The sequence below is a fragment of the Heptranchias perlo genome, chromosome 10, assembly GCF_035084215.1.
Source record: "Heptranchias perlo isolate sHepPer1 chromosome 10, sHepPer1.hap1, whole genome shotgun sequence".
Lineage (NCBI taxonomy): Eukaryota > Metazoa > Chordata > Chondrichthyes > Hexanchiformes > Hexanchidae > Heptranchias > Heptranchias perlo.
In genome coordinates this window covers 81,209,183-81,231,130 of record NC_090334.1, presented here as the reverse complement: position 1 = coordinate 81,231,130, position 21,948 = coordinate 81,209,183, and the positions used below count along the sequence as shown (strand labels likewise).

General features: G+C 46.1%; 1 protein-coding gene across 1 annotated transcript; it reads right to left on the bottom strand.

Moving 5' to 3' along the window:
• Positions 1-10,388: 10,388 nt before the first annotated feature.
• On the bottom strand, positions 10,389-12,689 carry LOC137326799 (involucrin-like). The gene is made up of 2 exons (XM_067992193.1): positions 11,399-12,689; positions 10,389-10,702 (listed from the first exon to the last, which is right to left on the bottom strand). Exons 1-2 carry the CDS (start codon positions 12,687-12,689, stop codon positions 10,389-10,391), a joined length of 1,605 nt encoding a protein of 534 aa, XP_067848294.1.
• Between the last annotated feature and the right edge of the window lie 9,259 nt (positions 12,690-21,948).

Genomic DNA, 21,948 nt, shown 5'->3' with positions numbered 1-21,948 from the left:
CGCAGAGTTCTCAGAGGGGAGTAGGGCTGGTCCTCAGCCACTGAGAAATGGCTTTTAAATCGTTAACAGTTCTCAGCCAAAAAAAAAAACTCTTGTAAGTCTAAAAGCAGCAGCGATTGCTCCAGACATAAACACATCCCACAGCCACCATTCACAGTCTCCAAATAAAGAGACTCGATTTCATGGAGCAAAGGGAATCAGACACCCTTTAAAGCGGTCAGCTGTAGTGGAATGAGCTCATTAGAGCTGGAATCAGAGTAAAGAAACGTAAAGGGCCGATTGGTTTTTTTTCCAGAGAGATTCTGTGGACTCCAAGACCTTCTTCCTGGTGTTGACGCTGCTTAATCCGCGGAGTTTTACCTGGGTCTGGAAGTCTGTTGCTGATCGACCGACACCAGGATTAACAACGTAAATATCAGGAGCTCGCTCACAGATGGCGGGTGTCAGGAATCATTGGGAAGACCGAAGCCACTGTCTTCGGTCCCCGCCACAAACTCCGCTCCCTGGCCACCGACTCTATCACTCTCCCCGGCCACCGTCTGAGGCTGAATCAGACCGTTTGCAACCTCGGCGTCCTATTTGACCCTGAGATGAACTTCCGACCACATAATCCGCTCCATCACCAAGACCGCCGACTTCCACCTCCGTGACCTCGCCCGTCTCCGCCCCTGCCTCAGCTCATCTGCTGCTGAAACCCTCATCCGTGCCTTTGTTACCTCCAGACTCGACTATTCCAATGCTCTCCTGGCCGGCCTCCCATCTTCCACCCTCCGTAAACTTGAGCTCATCCAAAACTCTGCTGCCCCGTATCCTAACTCGCACCAAGTCCCGTTCACCCATCACCCACTGTGCTCGATGACCTACATTGGCTCCCGGTCCAGCATTGCCTCGTTTTTAAATATCTTATCCTTGTTTTCAAATCCCTCCATGGCCCTCGCCCCCCCTCCCAATCACTGTAACCTCCTCCAGCCCTACAAGCCTCCGAGATCTCTGCACTCCTCCAATTCTGGCCTCTTGTGCATCCCCCACTCCTTTTGTCCCATCACTGGTAGCCGTGCCTCCAGCCGCCTTAGCGTCCATTTTTGTCTGATAACGCTCCATGGGATGTTTTGTAGGGGACCGGTTTGCAATATTGTGAATGTTTTTATGTTTTCACTTTACTCTGTAAGCTTTTCTCAAGTTGTGATATAAGTAAAATATTCAAAGGGAGTGCAGGTTGTAGATAGGACAACAGCACTGGAACATGAGAACAGGAGGAGGCCATTCAGCCCCTCGAGCTTGTTCCGCCATTCAATTAGATCGCACCTGATCAGTATCTCAACTCCATTTCCCTGCCTTTGATCCACATCCCTTGCTACACTTAACTAACAAACATCTATCGAACTCAGTCTAACTGACCCCCAGCATCCGTAGTATTTTGGGGGAGAGAGTTCCAGATTTCCACTCCCCTTTGTGTGAAGAAGTGCTTCCTGACATCACCCCTGAACGGCCTGGCTCTAATTTTGAGATTGTGTCCCCCTCGTTCTGAACTCTCCCCACCAGCGGAAATAGTTTCCCTCTATCTACCAGTTCGAACCTTTTTAACATTTTAAACACCTCGATCAGATTACCCCTCAACCTTCTATACGCGAGGGAATACAAGACAAGTTTATGCAACCTGTCCTCGTAATTTAACCCTTTAAGCCCCGGTGTCATTTCGGCCAATCTGCGCTGTATCCCCTCCCAAAGCCAATATATCCTTCCTGAGGTGCAGTGCCCAGAGCTGAACGCAGTCTCCAGATGGGGGTCTGACCAAGACTCTGTACAACTCAAGCATCATTTCCTCCCTGTTTGTATTCCAACCCCCTTGAAATAAAGGCCACTCATTCTCCAACGTGCGCTCCTATCGTATGGGACTCCCTGATAAGAGCAAGGGAATGCAGAATCATCTGGGAACATTAACTAGGCACCTCACTTTGTATCTGAACATCTTTAATTTCCTTCTATGTAGTTGTATATTGAGAAGCAGGATTTCTGGTTGTCCGACTCATGTGAAGAGTGGCCGTGTGCTGGGCGCTCAGCCCTCTCCGGTGACTGCAGTCTGTAAATAGTTTGCGTGTCAGGCTGCTCTGGGATTCTAGTCATTATCGCCGTGTTCCCATTGCTGATATTTTCTTCCTCCTGGGTTGCTAAAGGAAAGAAAAACCCATGAGAGCATTGCTTGCAACACTGATCGAATCCTTAGCAGGGCACGGTCCTGTGGCTGCCTGTCTCTTCTTGCCTGGTGGGAGGGTCGGTGACCAGAGGACGCAGATTTAAAATAATTGGCAAAAGAACCGAAGGGGAGATGAGGAGAATTTTTTTTTACGCAGCGAGTTGTTCTGATCTGGAACGCGCTGCCTGAAAGGGCGGTGGAAGCAGATTCAATAATAACTTTCAAAAGGGAATTGGATAAATATTTGAAAAGGAGAGATTTGCAGGGCTATGGGGGAAAGAGTGGGGGAGTGGGATTAATTGGATAGCTCTTTCAAAGAGCCAGCACAGGCATGATGGGCCAAAAGGCCTCCTTCTGCACTGTATGATTCGGTGATTCCTTATTTGTTGGTCTAGACACTGAGGGGGGCAATTTTCAACTGCCAGCTGCCCATTTCTCACTCCATCGAGGCCCAAATCTCATCCTGATGCCCGTCTGCCTGGTCTCTTAAATATGTAAATTAGGTCCCATGGCAGGAAGAAATTGTATCAGGAGTGCCCCTCCAGGGCCTCCCAAAAAATCCCAGCCCGCTGTTGGTCCATTCAAGAACCCCCCTCCCACCCACTCACCAGCCCCGGGATAGCCTCTCCTATCGGCTGTGGCGACTTCACCCCTGTTTTGGCCGCTACTTGAAAATCTCTCCTGAGTGTCAGCAAGCTGTTCGACCGTGGGGAGCATTGCAGTCGAGCCCAGTGCTGTTCTCATCTGATGCTCCTGTGTCTTTATTACTCTCCTCCTCTTGCGCTCTCTCATTCTCTCTCTCTCTCTATCACTCACCCTTTCTCTCTATTTCCGTTTTCCTATTGCTTTCCTCCTTCCTCACTCACTTTCTCTCTCTGATAATCTGTCCCTGTGTCTGTGTGATACTACCCCCCTTTCTCACTTACTCTCTGTAACCCTTTCCCTGTATTACTTGACCTTTTCGCTGTTACTCTGTTCTTTGCGTCCATTACTGACCTCCTTCCTCCCCGTTACTCTCTTCCTGTGTCTGTTACTTTGTCACTCTCCTCTTTCCCTTCACTCTCTCTGTTTGCCTATTACTCACCCTTTCTCACTGTCTCTATTAACTCTCTGACTTGCTCTGTTAATCTGTCATTGTGTCTCTCCCCATTTCTCTTGGTCTTCCTCTTTGTAACTCTCTCACTGCATTATTCTCCTTGTCCTTTCTTTCTCTATTATTCTCCTCCTTTGTCTCGATTACTCTTCCCCCATTCACTGCCTTTTCCTTTGTTACTTGTTAATTGTGTCCATGTGATTTATATCAATTAGTGTTAATTGTGTTCAGGTGTTGTGGATCAATTGGGGACTCTCATGTATCCATTTATAAGAGAGCTGATCTAGGGTGGAGCTCCGTGAATAAAGGCTTGGAAGCAACTGAAGACCAGGCTCTGATATTCGGTCTGTCACCACCGGGCTATCCAATTCGTAACATTACTCTCTCCCTGTGTCTCTATTACTCTCGCCCTTTCAATGCCTTTTCCTTTGTTACTCTCTCCCTGTGTCTCTATCACTCTCCCCCTTTCTCACTGTTATTTGGAGCACCGTAGGAGGGGGTGGACGGGAGAGTTGGCATTGGAAGATGGGGAAGGGCAGAATCACCAGCAGGTGGATGAATCTCGTCTGCCGTGATTGCATCCTTGATGTTGGGACTTAGGACAGTTGGGCCTAGGTTGAGCCAGGTGATATGGTACTGACTGATCTTGGGGGAACGGTCCATCCAAGGTTAAAACTGATGATCTTGTCTAGTGGGGAGGAGCTTGGGACACAATGGGGGGGGGGCGGGGGGCGACATTGGTCTTGGACAGTCTGCTTTACACTTCACCGCTGAAGTCAATAGAAAAGAGAATCGGGCGGGTGTAAAACGGGCAGCTGATTCTTATCACACATTCTACATGGCCACCAAAGTCCATATTCTAACTGCAGTCTAACCAATAATTTGTACAGGTAAATCAAAATAGGCAGAGAGATTTCAATTGAATGCAAGCAATTGGTTTCCCATGTGTGCTGTGTGTGTGTGAGGCCCGGAGACTACTTCAGGGACTCGCAAGATTTACCCTTGGGTGTCAACTTAACTCCCAACTATAATATCTCACCACCAGGCAGGTGCAAAATGGAAACTGGAACTGGTCCACTGACACAGGGAAGGGGAGAGGCATGTGCTATTCTGACAGGCACAGTGTAAATGGAATATTTATTCCCATGCTCTGTCTGAACTAGGAGTGTTTGATGAGGCAGATAGAGCTTTACTCTGCATTTATTCCTAAACTCTGTCTGAACTTGCTGGGGAGACCAGAACTAGGGGTCATAAATATAAGATAGTCATTGATAAATCCAATTCAGGAGAAACGTCTTTACCCAGAGAGTGGTGAGAATGTGGAACTTGCTACCATATGGGCAGTGTAGATGGAGCTTTATTCTGCATTTGTTCCCAAGCTCTATCTGAAATATAAATGTTAGATGGGGGTAGTGTAGAGGGAGCTTTATTCTGCATCTAACTTGTGAATTCCCTGTTGGATTTATTAGTGACCATCTTATATTTATGGCCCCTAATTCCGGTCTCCCCAACAAGTGGAAACACCTTCTCTATGTCTACCCTATCAAACCCTTTCATAATCTTAAAGACCTCTATCAGGTCACCCCTCAGACTTCTCTTTTCTAGAGAAAAGAGCCCCAGCCTGTTCAATCTTTCTTGTTGGGTATACCCTCTCAGTTCTGGTATCATCCTAGTAAATCTTTTTTGCACCCTCTCCAGTGCCTCTATATCCTTTTTATAATATGGAGACCGGAACTGTTCACAGTACTCCAAGTGTGGTCTAATCAATGTAACTTCTCTGCTTTTCAATTCTATCCCTCTAGAAATGAACCCCAGTGCTTGGTTTGCTTTTTTATGGCCTTATTAACCTGTGTCGTCACTTTTAGTGATTTGTGTATCTGTACCCCCAGATCCCTCTGCTCCTTTACCCCATTTAGAGTCATAGGGGAAAAATTCATTGAGGGCCGTTTTCGGGCGGGGGTAGTGTGATGCGCGAGTACCTCACGCCCGATGGCTCCTACACAGGCAGCACATGAACTTAGTGCTTCCTGCTACTTACCGTGATATCTCTGTGCAGCCTCTCAGCAGTGGAAGTTGGAAATGGGGCGTGCACTGCGCACGTCATCAGCAGCCTGCACCTCTTAAAGGTGCAGGTGCACATTTCAAATGGCAGGTACACAGCTTACTAGGAGAAGGGAAAGATGGCCACGAGGATAGCAGGACCGGCACGAGAGAGGGCTCCACGCTTCTCCGACGACGCACTGGAGACCCTGGTGGAAAGGGTGGATGAAAGGAGGGCCAACATATACCCGCAGGGTGGCCGGAGACCCTCCAGACTGCAGCTCCACAGGCATTGGCAGGCTGTGGCCCGGGAAATAAATGCCAGGAGCATTGCACCACGCACGTGGATGCAGTGCCGAAAGAAGTTCAATGATTTGACACGAGTGGCCAAGGTAAGTGAATGCAAGTGTCAAGTGGCACATCCTACCAACTGCACCAGTGCTCTACGCATCAGACTCCCCGTCACCCACCCACCAATAACACTGCCCATCCCTACACAATGCTGCACTCGGCATGCTGCATCTCACCCGCACATAGTACCACAGGCGGGCCACACAACCACCACTCACAGGTTACACAAAAGCACAGCTATTCGACCACGATAGGCACATCACCCAGACACCTTGCAGGATACTCACTGACACGTTGTCCTCTGTCTTGCAGGAGAAGGTGGCGCATAACAGCCGGCAGCAGGAGGGACCTGAGGGTGGACGGGCATGTTTACACGTCCTCACCCCCCTAGAGGAGACTGTGCTTCGGATCATTGGGCGGACCATCGCTGCAGCCATGACAACATGCCGCGCTGGAGGTCCCAGTGAAGGGGGTCTCTGTATATCTAAAGCTCCTTCTCCTTTCCCACATTTCCCTCCTCCCATAATCTTTTCTGATTCACGTGCTGCAGATGCTGTCAGCACACACGTCTTACTGGCTCCTCTCCCCACTCCACAACTCAACCTGTTTCCCTTTGTCATTGCAGATACCCAAGAACACGTGACGGCACCGTCCGAGGAGGAGGAGGAGGAGGAGGAGGAGGAGGAGGAGGAGGAGGAGGAGGGGGAGGAGGAGGAGGAGGAGGAGGAGGGGGAGGGGGACACTGAAGCCACGCCATCACTTGATCTGACATTTGTTTCCACCAGCTCAGAGACTGACACTGTGCGTCCTTTAGAGGTGAGGTTAGAGGAGGGATCTGTACTTGGTGAGACACCGAGCACAAGTGGGCAGGAGCCGGGGCGGAGGGAACGGATACTGCAGGTGCCAGCTCGCTGGAGGGCGAGGTCGCTCACCAGTTCTGCTGCAGAGGAGTCAGATGAGGACTTTGATGGGCCAGGCTACAGAAGATGGCCGATGGGTGTACACCAACAAATGCTCGGGGCACTGGAAAGCCTGTGCACAATGACAAGGGGCATGGAGGAGTCCAGCTCCAACTTGGCGCAGGGCTTTGCGTAGAGCTTGGAGCCCATCCTTTCCCACAGGGAACGGGTGGTCACCTCCATCAGTGCACCTGCGGAACCCACTATGATGCAGCGTCTGATGACTGATGTCACAGCTTCCATTGCAGCACAAACATCTGCCATCCAAGGTCTGACTGCTGCCTTGGAAGCTCAGACTGCAGCTATCATGGCTCTGGGGACCACTGTGGAACGGGGCTTCCAGGGCGTCACAGCACTCCAGCAATCCGTTCTCCAGCCGATCACCAGGATTGCTGAGGTGCCGCCTCGGGAGAGTGGCAGTGGTGCCATGGCAGCCGGACCTGCTGTCCTCTCTCAGGACGACAGCCTTCCTGCTCCCACCCCTGCCACTCCACCAGTGCCCCTGCTGTTGCCTCTCGGCCAGCCAGGCCTGACTGCTGCAGCCCATGCTGAGATGGTGCAGTCTGAAGCCGGGCCCTCCCGGCCCAGAGCTGCTCGAGGTCGTCCTCCAAGGCCATCTGGACATTCCTCCATTGAAGGCCAGCAGCCTCCCACCACCCATGCTCCAGCCACTGGGGAAGCACCTCGTTGGAGCACTAGGATAGGTAAAGGCACACGGACAACAGGCACTGAGGGAATGCACAAGGGTGAATAGTTCTGGTGTGTTTGCATAATTTCATTTATTCATTGATAAATGAGACTCTGATTTTGCATTTGGTGGTGGTTTTTATTTATGTAATGCGATGAGAGGGAAATCAATGTGTAATCAGATGGAGGGTGATTAGATTGTCTTGTGGGAGTGGAAAGATGGGGAGTGTAGGACTGTTGGTGAGTTGGGGGATGTAGTTCACATTATTGATAGCGGGCACGGATCAGGCGAGCACCCAGAGCCCTTGCAGACATGGCGCGTGGTTCCTGTTGCACCCTTGCGTCTTCCTCCACTTCCTCTTCCTCCACCTCCTCCTCCTCCTCAGCCTCTTCCTCCTCCACCTCTGGTTCAGGGTCTTCTCCCGATCATTGGTGGCGAAGGCTGGTCCCTCATGATGGCGAGGTTGTGCAGCATGCAGCAGACCACCGCGAATCTGCCCACCCGCTCAGGGGAGTACTGCAGGGCTCCTCCAGACCGGTCCAGGCAGCGGAAGCGTTGTTTGAGGAGGCCTGTGGTGTGCTCCACGATGTTGCGTGAGGCAGCATGGCTCTCATTATAGGCCTGCTGTGCATGTACGCGTGGGTTCCTGACCGGTGTCATGAGCCACGGTGTGAGGGGAGAGCCCTTGTCACCCAGTAGCCAGCCTTTGACTTGCCGAGTCGGATGAAAGATAGCTGGCACGTTGGACTGCCGCATGACGAAGGCATCGTGACTACTCCCAGGGTAACGGGCATCGACCTCCATGATTCGATGCGTGTGATCGCACACCAGCTGCATGTTCAGGGAGTGGAAGCCCTTTCGGTTGACGAAGACGACCGAGTTGATATGCGGGGCACGCAGGGCAATATGCGTGCAGTCCATGGCACCCTGCCCCATGGGGAAGCCAGCAATGTGGGCGAACCCTCGTGCTCGCTCGTTCTGATTGTCTCTGTGGAGAGGGAAGGTGATGATCCTGTTCCTATCTGGTACAGTGTGTCTGTGACCTCCCTTATGCAGCAGTGCACTGCATACTGTGAGATGTTGCACATGTCGCCAGCAGAGGCCTGAAATGCTCCTGAGCCGTAGAAATTCAGCGTCATGGTGACCTTCACAGCCACAGGCAATGCTGTCCTCGCCCTGCTCCGAGGCTGCAGTTGTGGCCGCACCAGTTGACAGATCTCGGTCACTGCTTCCTTGGTGAACCTCAGACGTCAGATGCAATCCTCCTTGGTCATGTTGAGGTAAGAGAATTGATCCCGGAAGGCCCTCATTGGGTAGGGCCTCCTGCTCAGTGCCCTGCGCCTCCTCGTTCTCCGTCTCCTCGCAGCTTGACCTGCTGGGCGTGGCCTCTCTGCATGCTCCCAGTCATGCTCAATGCCCAGTGAGAGCCCTAGCAGACCGCCCATGGTTGGCAGGAATGTTGTTCAATCACGGTTGTAACTTTCCGAACCATAAGGCAGCACCTGCCAAACCCCCATTCTCAAATGTAGTCTAGGAACTCGCATTAAGAATAGGGAGCTTCAAAAAACAGTTCTTTCTCCTCCAGCCAGAAGCAATAATCCAGCAACTAACCTGCAACACCTGCATGGCCCCTTTAAATAGCGCTGGTGGGGGGGTCCTTCAGGCACTGTAAGACACGTTCAGATGGTCGGGGGTTAAGACTGTGCGTTGAGTTGAGCGTTATGGATCAAAATGGTGCCTATCACTTTAAATCAGCGTTGCACACTGATTGCACCCATTTTCTCCCCACTTTACAAGCTCCCAGTGTTCGGTATTTGCGCCTGCGCTAACTCCTATACCAAGATGGCGTCCGGCGCACATCGCGCTGAAAACGTACGTGCGCATCCAAGACCCCATCTTGGATGTCAGAGAGGCCGTTTAGCACCAGAACAACGGGCGATACACGGCCCAATTTAGGGCCCTTATTATCCAAGCAGTATGTGGCCTCCTTATTCTTCCTACCAAAATGCACCACCTCACATTTAGCTATATTGAAATTCATTTGCCAATTACACGCCCATTCTGCAAGTTTATTAATATTTTCCTGTACTTTGCTGTAGTCCTCCTCGGTATTAACTATATCCCCGTGTTTGGTGTCGTCCACAAATTTTGAAATTGTACTTCTCATTCCCGAGTCCAAATCGTGGTAAATGGTGAACAACAGTGAACCCAGCACTGATCCTTGTGGAACATCACTTCCCACCTTTTTCCAGTCTGAGTAACTACCTTTAGCCCCTACTCTCTGTTTTCTGTTTTGCTATCCATTCTGCTACTTGTCCCCTGCCTCCACATGCTCTGACCTTAGTCATGAGTCTACAATGCGGCACCTTAGCAAAGGCCTTTTGAAAATCCAAATATATTACATCTACTACATTACCCTTGTCTACTCTTTCTGTTACTACTTCAAAGAATTCTTTAAGGCTGGTCAAGCATGATTTTCCCTTCTGAAATCCGTGCTGACTATTCTTTATTATATTTTCCGTTTCTGGATGTTTTTCTATTACATCTTTGAGTGAGGATTCCATTATCTTTCCTACTATCAACGTTAAGCTAATTGGTCTACAGTTCCCTGGACTGGTCCTATCTCCCTTTTTAAATATAGGAATCACATCAGCTGTCCGTCAGTCCTCTGGCACTATTCCCTTTTCTAATGAATTTTTATATATATGTGTAATCGTGCCTCTGCTATCTCTTCCCTAACTTTTAATATGCGCGGATGCATTCCATCCGGGCCAGGGGTTTTATCCTTGCTAAGTTTGATTAGTTTATCAATTGTCACCCCCATTTCTATCTTAAATATCTTTATATCTATTTTAATCTTTTCTTCTAATCTCCCGCCCACCTTGTTAGTCTTCCTGATAAATACTGAGGCAAAGTCATTATTCAATATTTCTGCCATTTCGCTGTCATTACCTGTGAGTTTATCCTGTGTATCCCTCAGTGGCCCTATCCCTATCCTGATTTTTCTTTTGTTATTTGTGTCTGTAGAATACTTTACTATTTCTTTTTATATTCCTTGATAATTTAATCTTGTAGTTTCGCTTTTCCTTCCCAATTTTTTTTAACTTCTTTCCTAACCTTTCCATATTCCCATTTGTCATCCTCTCCTTTGTTGTCTATGTATTTAATATTTGCCTTTTTCTTTAGTTTCAATTTTGCCCTGATTTCTTTAATCGTCTGTGGTGTGTCATTACTGGCTAGTTTGTTCTTGCTGTTTAGTGAGGTATATTTCTCCTGGACACTATTGATCACCGTTTTAAATGTTTCCCACTGTTGTTCCATTTCTTTGTTTATCAGTAATTTTTCCAGTCTATTTTCCCTCGTTCCATTTTCATCCCCTCAAAATGAGAATACAAACACAAAACAATCATTTAAAATGAGGAAAGCAACTCGAAAAAAAAAACCAGTAGCAACCTACTTTTGTGCCATGTGCCCCCTCAGGAGGTGCGAGGTATGATTTGCCACCATTTGCAATAATTGGGCCAACTGCTTTTTCTTTGCAGCTGTTTCCTTTGAAGTATCTTGAGAGGTCATGATAACTTCAGTCCGTTGCTCTTTGTGGAGCTTATTGTTGGGTGAGTACGGACCAAAACAGCTATCTGCAAAACAACAAGAGGAGAAACCAAGTTTGGGACAATTGGGCCTAGTCCTACATCCCAGACGTCTTTTCTCCTGCCGATTGTCCCTCTCATGCCTCATGTGAGTCCCTGATTTCCCTTGCCCCGCCGTTGGCGGCCGTGCCTTCAGCTGCCTGGGCCCTAAGCTCTGGAATTCCCTCCCTGAACCTCTCCTCCTCTTATCCTTTAAGACACTCCTTAAAACCTACCTCTCTGACCAAGCCTTTGTCCACCTCTCCTAATAGCTCTTTATGTGGCTCGGTGTCAAATTTTTGTCTGAGAATCGTTCCTGTGAAGCGCCTTGGGACGTTTTACGACTGTTAAAGACGCTACATAAATGCAAGTTGTTGTTGGACCCTGGAGAGCTGACAGGTTTCACTGTTAGCTTAACATTTATATAGCGGGTAGCTCCATTACCTGAGTAAGGGTGTCTTTCGCTGGCTGAACGGTGTGAGGCTCGTTTCTTCCTGTGCTGTCTGGTTTGCACAGTGACAGGCGGCTCCTTCTCACAAGGCGGCTTCTGCTTGTTCTGTGGCGCGCTGGGTAAATGCTCCCCTAACTTCACGCTTAACCGTAAGAGGTGCTCCTTCGGCAGCTTTGGCTGCGAGCAATGTGCCCGTGTTTGGTGATGCCGCGATCGTCGGCACACGTGTGCCCGCGGTGGTAATTTTGCCTGCTGCTGGGTTTTGCCGCTGGGTCGATCCTGTTGGTGGTCCAAGTGTTGCAACTGCGGCTTAGAGAGTTGAGCCACTCTGTCCACGTCGCGCTTCGGATGCTCAGCCCGTTGGCCTTGCTGCTCCACGCCTAGATAGGTTGCCTGAGGGTCGGGCATTTGGCCCTGGCACATTTGATCCAGGCGAGGACTTTGATAGTCAGCTTGTTGACTCAGTTGCTGTTGCTGGTCGGGTTGATGGACCTGACGGTTAAATTGTTCCTCTGGTTGTTCCTCATCTAGATCTGATTGGAGGTTAGACTCCTGATCTCGTTGATCTGAACAATGAACCTGATGGTCAGGCGTCTGGTTCTCCTCTTGTTGGTCTAGACGATGGTCGAGATGCTGGTCGCCGCCTTGGAGATAGTGGGTGGATTGTTCCTGCTGGGACTGCAGTCCCTGGTCAGAATGACATGACTCAAGATCAGGTTGTTGATCCCTTGAGTACTGCCACTGTTGGCCCAGATGGTCTCCTTGATAGTGGGGCCATTGATCGTGCTGAGGCTGAAGCTCTTCATCTGGGTAGTGTACCAGACAGTCCAGCCATTGGCCTTGCTGAGGCTGAAGCTCTTGTTGTGAGCAATGTGGCTGATGGTCAAGCCACTGACCCTGCAGGTGCTGGACCTCTTGATCTGGATGATGTGCCTGAAGGCTGAACCATTCGCCTTGAGGGCAGGGCCAATCGTCATCTGCCTTGTACGCCTGATCTTCGAGGTGTTGGACCTGCGGGCACTGCAACTGTTGGTCTCCACACGCCTGGTGGTCGAGCCATTGGCTCTGCGCGCTCTGAAGCTCTGGGTCTGGATGTTTAACTTGATAGTCGGCCCACTGACCTTGTGGGCACGGCCACTCTTGGTCTGGACGTTGTGCCTGATTGTCGGAATGTTGAAGCTGCTGGCACTGCTTCCCGAACAGCTGCAACTCCTCCAGCTGTTCCGGGAGCCAGTCTCCCTCAGTTACTTCTGCCTGGTACTTATGCCTCGGCGCGATTTTCATCTGCTCCAATTTAGCATTCTTAACAAAACAAACAACAAACAAACGTCATCTTATGCTGTCGAAAATAAAGACCCCTTTAGCATAGAACCCAAAATATCCCGATAAAATAGAAAAAGAAACATGCTCATTTTGTTGGACCTTTTCCTTGAGTGCTGTTGTTAGATCTTTGATTTTCTTGTCATCCTGGCACGATTTCAATTTCAGGGCATCTATCTCTTCCTAATAGGGAACATAAATCATTGGATTTATTGGACGGACGCAGAGAAGTGGGGTATGTTATCCAACGCAATAAACGGCATCAGTACGTTAGATACTGTGTACGCAAATACATTACATGTAGCTAAGATCCAAGTCGACATTGTACATGTAAATGCTGAACATATAGAACTGGTACATGTAGCTATTATACCTGTGGATACTGTGTATATATACTATGCCTGTAGACACGACTTGCAGATACTGTACTTGTAGATACAGTACATTTAGACACTTTACCTACGTATAGTGTACAATAAGATATTGTACCTGTAGATATTGTACATGTAGATATTGTACCTGCAGATATTGTATGTGTGGATATTATATGTGTGGATATTGTACCTGTAGATATTGTACCTGTAGATATTGTATGTGTGGATATTGTACCTGTAGATATTGTACCTGCAGATATTGTATGTATGGATATTGTATGTGTAGATATTGTACCTGCAGATATTGTACCTGTAGATATTGTACCTGCAGATATTGTATGTGTGGATATTATATGTGTGGATATTGTACCTGCAGATATTGTATGTGTGGATATTGTATGTGTAGATATTGTACCTGCAGATATTGTACATGTAGATATTGTACCTGCAGATATTGTATGTGTGGATATTATATGTGTGGATATTGTACCTGTAGATATTGTACCTGTAGATATTGTATGTGTGGATATTGTACCTGTAGATATTGTACCTGCAGATATTGTATGTGCAGATATTGTACCTGCAGATATTGTACCTGTAGACATTGTATGTGTGGATATTGTACCTGTAGATATTGTATGTGCAGATATTGTAGCTGTAGATATCATATGTGTAGATATTGTACCTGCAGATATTGTACCTGTAGATATTGTATGTGCAGATATTGTACCTGCAGATATTGTACCTGTAGATATTGTATGTGTGGATATTGTACCCGTAGATATTGTATGTGTGGATATTGTACCTGTAGATATCATATGTGTAGATATTGTACCTGCAGATATTGTATGTGTAGATATTTACAGTAGAAAAAGAGGATAGCATGCCAGAAATCCCAAGAAAACTAATATTGAATCGGGGACAGGGACTCGATAAAATTAACATAAGTAAAGCAACAGTAATGAAGAAAATAATAGCACTAAAGAGTGACAAATCCCCAGGACCAGATGGTTTCCATCCCAGGGTTTTAAAGGAAGGAGGTGAGCACATTGCAGATGCCCTAACTATAATCTTTCAAAGTTCTCTAGATTCAGGAACTGTCCCTCTAGATTGGAAAATTGCACATGTCACTCCGCTTTTTAAGAAAGGAGAGAGAGGGAAATTGGGGAATTATAGACCAGTTAGCCTAACATCTGCTGTGGGGAAAATGCTGGAGTCTATAATTAAGGATAGGGTGACTGAACACCTCGAGAATTTTCAGTTAATCGGAGAGAGCCAGCATGGATTTGTGAAAGGTAGGTCGTGCCTGACAAACCTGATTGAATTTTTTGAAGAGGTGACTAAAGTAGTGGACAGGGGAATGTCAATGGATGTTATTTATATGGACTTCCAGAAGGCATTTGATAAAGTCCCACATAAGAGACTGTTAGCGAAGATAGAAGCCCATGGAATCGAGGGAAAAGTACAGACTTGGTTAGGAAGTTGGCTGAGCGAAAGGCGACAGAGAGTAGGGATAATTGGTAAGTATTCACATTGGCAGGATGTGACTAGTGGAGTCCCGCAGGGATCTGTCTTGTGGCCTCAATTATTCACAATATTTATTAACGACTTAGATGAAGGCATAGAAAGTCTCATATCTAAGTTTGCCGATGACACAAAGATTGGTGGCTTTGTAAGCAGTGTAGATGAAAACATAAAATTACAAAGCGATATTGATAGATTAGGTGAATGGGCAAAATTGTGGCAAATGGAATTCAATGTAGACAAATGTGAGGTCATCCACTTTGGATCAAAAAAGGATAGAACAGGGTACTTTCTAAATGGTAAAAAGTTAAAAACAGTGGATGTCCAAAGGGACTTCAATGATCTATGTACCTGAACCCCGAAGTGTCATGAACAGGTGCAGAAAATAATCAATAAGGCTAATGGAATGCTGGCCTTTATATCTGGAGGACTAGAGTACAAAGGGGCAGAAGTTATGCTGCAGCTATACAAGACCCTGGTTAGACCGCACCTGGAGTACTGTGAGCAGTTCTGGGCACCGCACCTTCGGAAGGACATAAGAACATAAGAACATAAGAAATAGGAGCAGGAGTAGGCCAATCGGCCCCTCGAGTCTGCTCCGCCATTCAATAAGATCATGGCTGATCTGATCCTAACCTCAAATTTAAATTCATGTCCAATTTCCTGCCCACTCCCCGTAACCCCTAATTCCCTTTACTTCTAGGACATATTGGCCTTGGAGGGAGTGCAGCGTAGGTTTACTAGAATGATACCCGTACTTCAAGGGTTAAGTTACGAGGAGAGATTACACAAATTGGGGTTGTATTCTCTGGAGTTTCGAAGGTTAAGGGGTGATCTGATCGAAGTTTATAAGATATTAAGGGGAACAGATAGGGTGGATAGAGAGAAACTATTTCCGCTGGTTGGGGATTCTAGGAGTAGGGGGCACAGTCTAAAAATTAGAGCCAGACCTTTCAGGAGCGAGATTAGAAAACATTTCTACACACAAAGGGTTGTAGAAGTTTGGAACTCTCTTCCGCAAACGGCAATTGATACTAGCTCAATTGCTAAATTTAAATCTGAGATAGATAGCTTTTTGGCAACCAAAGGTATTAAGGGATATGGACCAAAGGCAGGTATATGGAGTTAGATCACAGATCAGCCATGATCTTATCAAATGGCAGAGCAGGCACGAGGGGCTGAATGGCCTACTCCTGTTCCTATGTTCCTATGTTCCTATATTGTATGTGTAGATATTGTACCTGTAGATATTGTACCTGTAGATATTGTGTGTAGATATTGTACCTGTAGATATTGTACATGTAGATATTGTACCTGCAGATACTGTACATGTAGATATTGTACATGTAGATATTGTACCTGCAGATATTGCACATGTAGATATTGTACCTGTAGATAGTGTGTGTAAATATTGCATGTGTAGATATTGTACATGTAGATATTGTACCTGCAGATATTGTATGTATAGATAGTGTACATGTAGATATTGTACATGTAGATATTGTTTGTATAGATATTGTACTTGTAGATATTATACATGTAGATATTGTATGTATAGATATTGTACATGTAGATATTGTACATGTAGCTATTGTTTGTATAGATATTGTACATATAGATATTGTACGTATAGATATTGTATGTATAGATATTGTACATGTCGATATTCTACCTGCAGATATTGTACATGTAGATATTGTATGTATAGATATTGTACATGTAGATATTGTACATGTAGATATTGTATGTATAGATATTGTACATGTAGATATTGCACATGTAGATATTGTTTGTATAGATATTGTACATGTAGATATTGTACATGTAGATATTGTTTGTATAGATATTGTACATGTAGATATTGTACATGTAGATATTGTATGTATAGATATTGTACATGTAGATATTGTACATGTAGATATTGTATGTATAGATATTGTACATGTAGATATTGTACATGTAGATATTGTATGTATAGATATTGTACATGTAGATATTGTACATGTAGCTATTGTTTGTATAGATATTGTACATATAGATATTGTACATGTAGATATTGTATGTATAGATATTGTACATGTAGATATTCTACCTGCAGATATTGTACATGTAGATATTTGAACTGTAGATATTGTACATGTAGATATTGTAACTGTAGATATTGTACATGTAGATATTCTACCTGCAGATATTGTACATGTAGATATTGTACGTGTAGATATTGTACATGTAGATATTGTACGTGTAGATATTGTACATGTAGATATTGTACGTGTAGATATTGTACATGTAGATATTGTACGTGTAGATATTGTACATGTAGATATTGTACATGTAGATATTGTACGTGTAGATATTGTACATGTAGATATTGTACGTGTAGATATTGTACATGTAGATATTGTACGTGTAGATATTGTACGTGTAGATATTGTACCTGTAGATATTGTAACTATTTACAATGTTTCTCTGGGGTAAAACAATCAACCACCACAGTCCTTCTATCTGGAATTTACTCCGATTTTTGCTATAGGCCCATGGTCACTGATAATGGGAGCTGAGCCTGGCCAAACCCATTTCAGGAAGGGCTCTTACAATCAGCAGACCCATCAGTCTGGGCTGGATGTGAATCCAGATTCCAGGGGCCTACTCCACTGCATCGCCCAGTTCCACTGACCTGATTTAACCGGAGAGTGTTCAGAATTCTCTCTGACGCAATCGGTAACATAAAGCATTTTGGAAAAAGAGTAATTTCTCAGGACGGGGTGTGAGGAAATCCCTGGTTGATCCCAGCAGGACCTTCCATGTAATGACAATCAGGGTTAGTCATTTCATTGAGGAAATTGGTCTTATTTATAATTGCCAAGAGCAGGCTTTGGCAAGGGAGCACAGGCGTAGATGAGCAGCCCAGTGCTTGGTCCTTTCCTCTCGGTGTTACTCGCTACTTACTTTCAGCCTTGCCTCTACTGTGTCGAGTTTTCTTGTCTCCAGATGAAAAGCTCCTTTCATCGTCTCCAGCTGTTCTTTCAGGAACATCCAGCGGTATTCAGATCTCTCCAGCTAGAAAAGAAAGGAAGAATTGCATTTATATTTGCGCCTTTCAGGGCCTCAGGAGGTCCAAAGCACTTTACAGCCAATGAAGTACTTTCTGAAGTGTAGTCACTGTTGTAATGTAGGAAAGGTGGCGGCCAATTTGTGCACAGCAAGATCCCACAAACAGCAATGTGATAATGACCAGATAACCTGTTTTAGTGATATTGATTGAGGGGTAAATATTGTCCAGGACAATTCTTCTCCGAGGATCCCCTTCTTTTCTTCAAAATAGTGCTGTGGGATCTTTTATGTCCACCTGAGAGGACGGGCGGGGCCTCGGGTTTAATGTCTCATCCGAAAGACGGCAGCTCCGCCAGCGCAGCACTCCCTCAGTACTGCACTGGAGTGTCAGCCTAGGTCTTGTGCTCGAGCCTTTGGAGTGAGACTCGAACCCATGACCTTCTGACTCAGGGCTGAGAATGCTACCCACTGAGTCACGGCCGACGCCCAAAATAAAATAAAGTGCGTTTTAGCAGATGACGTCCCGAGCCCGATAGTAAGACAAAGTTAATGGGAGATTGCATCCCCCCCCCCACTTCCAAGTTCTAGCGACCTACACCCTCCCCTGCAAACCTCCCAATGAAAAATTCATGAATAGAGGTGAAAAAGAAACTAAGGGCAGCATATTCCTTCTGAGGCATGGCACTGAGGAAGAAAAGAAAGACTTGAATTTATGTAGCACCTTATCACATCTCAAATCATACCAGTTGCTTTTGCATTGTTGTGATGTAAGCAAATCAGCAGTCATTTCGTACACAGAAAGATCCCATATACAACAAATAGATGAATAACAGGTTAATCTGTTTTTTTTTCTGGGAATTGAGTTCGGGTTGTCCTGACAGCATACCACTGTTCCTAATTCAGCACCAACCCTCAGGGAGCCCACAGGATTGTGATGATGTGGGAAAAGGAAAATAAAAAGGCACACTGGTGACTGGAGTGTGCAATTCTGAGTGTAGTCCAGAGGCACATTGCTGGGGATGAGCATCTGGCAACGTTATACCTGATATGGGAGTGCTTGATGGCTGACTGTGTGGAATGTGCCTCCGTGTATGTGACACTGTGTATGTGTCACTGTGTATGTGTCACTGTGTATGTGACACTGTGTATGTGACACTGTGTGGAATGTGACACTGTGTATGTGACACTGTGTATGTGTCACTGTGTATGTGACACTGTGTGGAATGTGACACTGTGTATGTGACACTGTGTATGTGTCACTGTGTATGTGTCACTGTGTATGTGTCACTGTGTATGTGACACTGTGTGGAATGTGACACTGTGTATGTGACACTGTGTATGTGACACTGTGTATGTGTCACTGTGTATGTGTCACTGTGTGGAATGTGTCACTGTGTATGTGTCACTGTGTGGAATGTGACACTGTGTATGTGTCACTGTGTATGTGACACTGTGTATGTGACACTGTGTATGTGACACTGTGTGGAATGTGTCACTGTGTATGTGTCACTGTGTATGTGACACTGTGTATGTGACACTGTGTATGTGACACTGTGTGGAATGTGTCACTGTGTATGTGTCACTGTGTATGTGTCACTGTGTATGTGTCACTGTGTGGAATGTGTCAATGTGTATGTGTCACTGTGTGGAATGTGTCACTGTGTATGTGCCTCCGTGTATGTGCCTCCATGTATGTGCCTCCGTGTATGTGTCACTGTGTATGTGACACTGTGTATGTGACACTGTGTGGAATGTGACACTGTGTATGTGACACTGTGTATGTGACACTGTGTGGAATGTGACACTGTGTATGTGACACTGTGTATGTGTCACTGTGTATGTGTCACTGTGTATGTGTCACTGTGTATGTGTCACTGTGTGGAATGTGTCAATGTGTATGTGTCACTGTGTGGAATGTGTCACTGTGTATGTGCCTCCGTGTATGTGCCTCCATGTATGTGCCTCCGTGTATGTGTCACTGTGTATGTGACACTGTGTATGTGACACTGTGTGGAATGTGACACTGTGTATGTGACACTGTGTATGTGACACTGTGTGGAATGTGACACTGTGTATGTGACACTGTGATGTGACACTGTGTATGTGACACTGTGTATGTGCCTCCGTGTATGTGACACTGTGTATGTGCCTCAGTGTATGTGACACTGTGTATGTGTCACTGTGTATGTGACACTGTGTGGAATGTGCCTCAGTGTATGTGTCACTGTGTATGTGACACTGTGTATGTGTCACTGTGTATGTGACACTGTGTATGTGTCACTGTGTATGTGACACTGTGTATGTGACACTGTGTATGTGTCACTGTGTGGAATGTGACACTGTGTATGTGACACTGTGTATGTGACACTGTGTATGTGACACTGTATGTGTCACTGTGTATGTGTCACTGTGTATGTGTCACTGTGTGGAATGTGACACTGTGTATGTGTCACTGTGTATGTGTCACTGTGTATGTGACACTGTGTATGTGTCACTGTGTGGAATGTGACACTGTGTATGTGCCACTGTGTATGTGACACTGTGTATGTGACACTGTGTATGTGTCACTGTGTGGAATGTGACACTGTGTATGTGTCACTGTGTATGTGTCACTGTGTATGTGACACTGTGTATGTGTCACTGTGTGGAATGTGACACTGTGTATGTGACACTGTGTATGTGTCACTGTGTGGAATGTGACACTGTGTATGTGACACTGTGTATGTGACACTGTGTATGTGACACTGTGTATGTGTCACTGTGTGGAATGTGTCACTGTGTATGTGTCACTGTGTATGTGACACTGTGTGGAATGTGCCTCAGTGTATGTGTCACGGTGTATGTGACACTGTGTATGTGTCACTGTGTATGTGACACTGTGTGGAATGTGCCTCAGTGTATGTGTCACTGTGTATGTGACACTGTGTATGTGTCACTGTGTATGTGACACTGTGTATGTGACACTGTGTATGTGTCACTGTGTGGAATGTGACACTGTGTATGTGACACTGTGTATGTGTCACTGTGTATGTGACACTGTGTATGTGACACTGTGTATGTGTCACTGTGTATGTGACACTGTGTATGTGTCACTGTGTATGTGACACTGTGTATGTGTCACTGTGTGGAATGTGACACTGTGTATGTGTCACTGTGTATGTGACACTGTATGTGTCACTGTGTATGTGTCACTGTGTATGTGACACTGTGTATGTGTCACTGTGTATGTGTCACTGTGTATGTGAAACTGTGTATGTGTCACTGTGTATGTGACACTGTGTATGTGTCACTGTGTGGAATGTGACACTGTGTATGTGTCACTGTGTATGTGACACTGTATGTGTCACTGTGTATGTGTCACTGTGTATGTGACACTGTGTATGTGTCACTGTGTATGTGACACTGTGTGGAATGTGACACTGTGTATGTGACACTGTGTATGTGTCACTGTGTATGTGACACTGTGTATGTGTCACTGTGTGGAATGTGACACTGTGTATGTGTCACTGTGTATGTGTCACTGTGTATGTGACACTGTGTATGTGACACTGTGTATGTGCCTCAGTGTATGTGTCACTGTGTATGTGACACTGTGTATGTGTCACTGTGTATGTGTCACTGTGTGGAATGTGACACTGTGTATGTGACACTGTGTGGAATGTGACACTGTGTATGTGACACTGTGTATGTGTCACTGTGTATGTGTCACTGTGTGGAATGTGACACTGTGTATGTGACACTGTGTGGAATGTGACACTGTGTATGTGACACTGTGTATGTGTCACTGTGTATGTGACACTGTGTATGTGTCACTGTGTATGTGTCACTGTGTGGAATGTGACACTGTGTGGAATGTGACACTGTGTATGTGACACTGTGTGGAATGTGACACTGTGTATGTGACACTGTGTATGTGTCACTGTGTATGTGTCACTGTGTATGTGTCACTGTGTGGAATGTGACACTGTGTATGTGTCACTGTGTGGAATGTGACACTGTGTATGTGACACTGTGTGGAATGTGACACTGTGTATGTGACACTGTGTATGTGTCACTGTGTATGTGACACTGTGTATGTGTCACTGTGTATGTGACACTGTGTATGTGACACTGTGTATGTGACACTGTGTGGAATGTGACACTGTGTATGTGACACTGTGTATGTGACACTGTGTATGTGACACTGTGTGGAATGTGACACTGTGTATGTGACACTGTGTGGAATGTGACACTGTGTATGTGACACTGTGTATGTGTCACTGTGTGGAATG

Excerpts from the sequence above, each read along its gene's own strand:
- LOC137326799 (XM_067992193.1), bottom strand. The coding sequence starts at position 12,689 with ATGAAAATCGCGCCGAGGCATAAGTACCAGGCAGAAGTAACTGAGGGA. Across the intron at positions 10,703-11,398 it reads CGAAAGACACCCTTACTCAG|GGGATGAAAATGGAACGAGG; the intron begins GTAATGGAGCTA and ends TCTCATTTTGAG.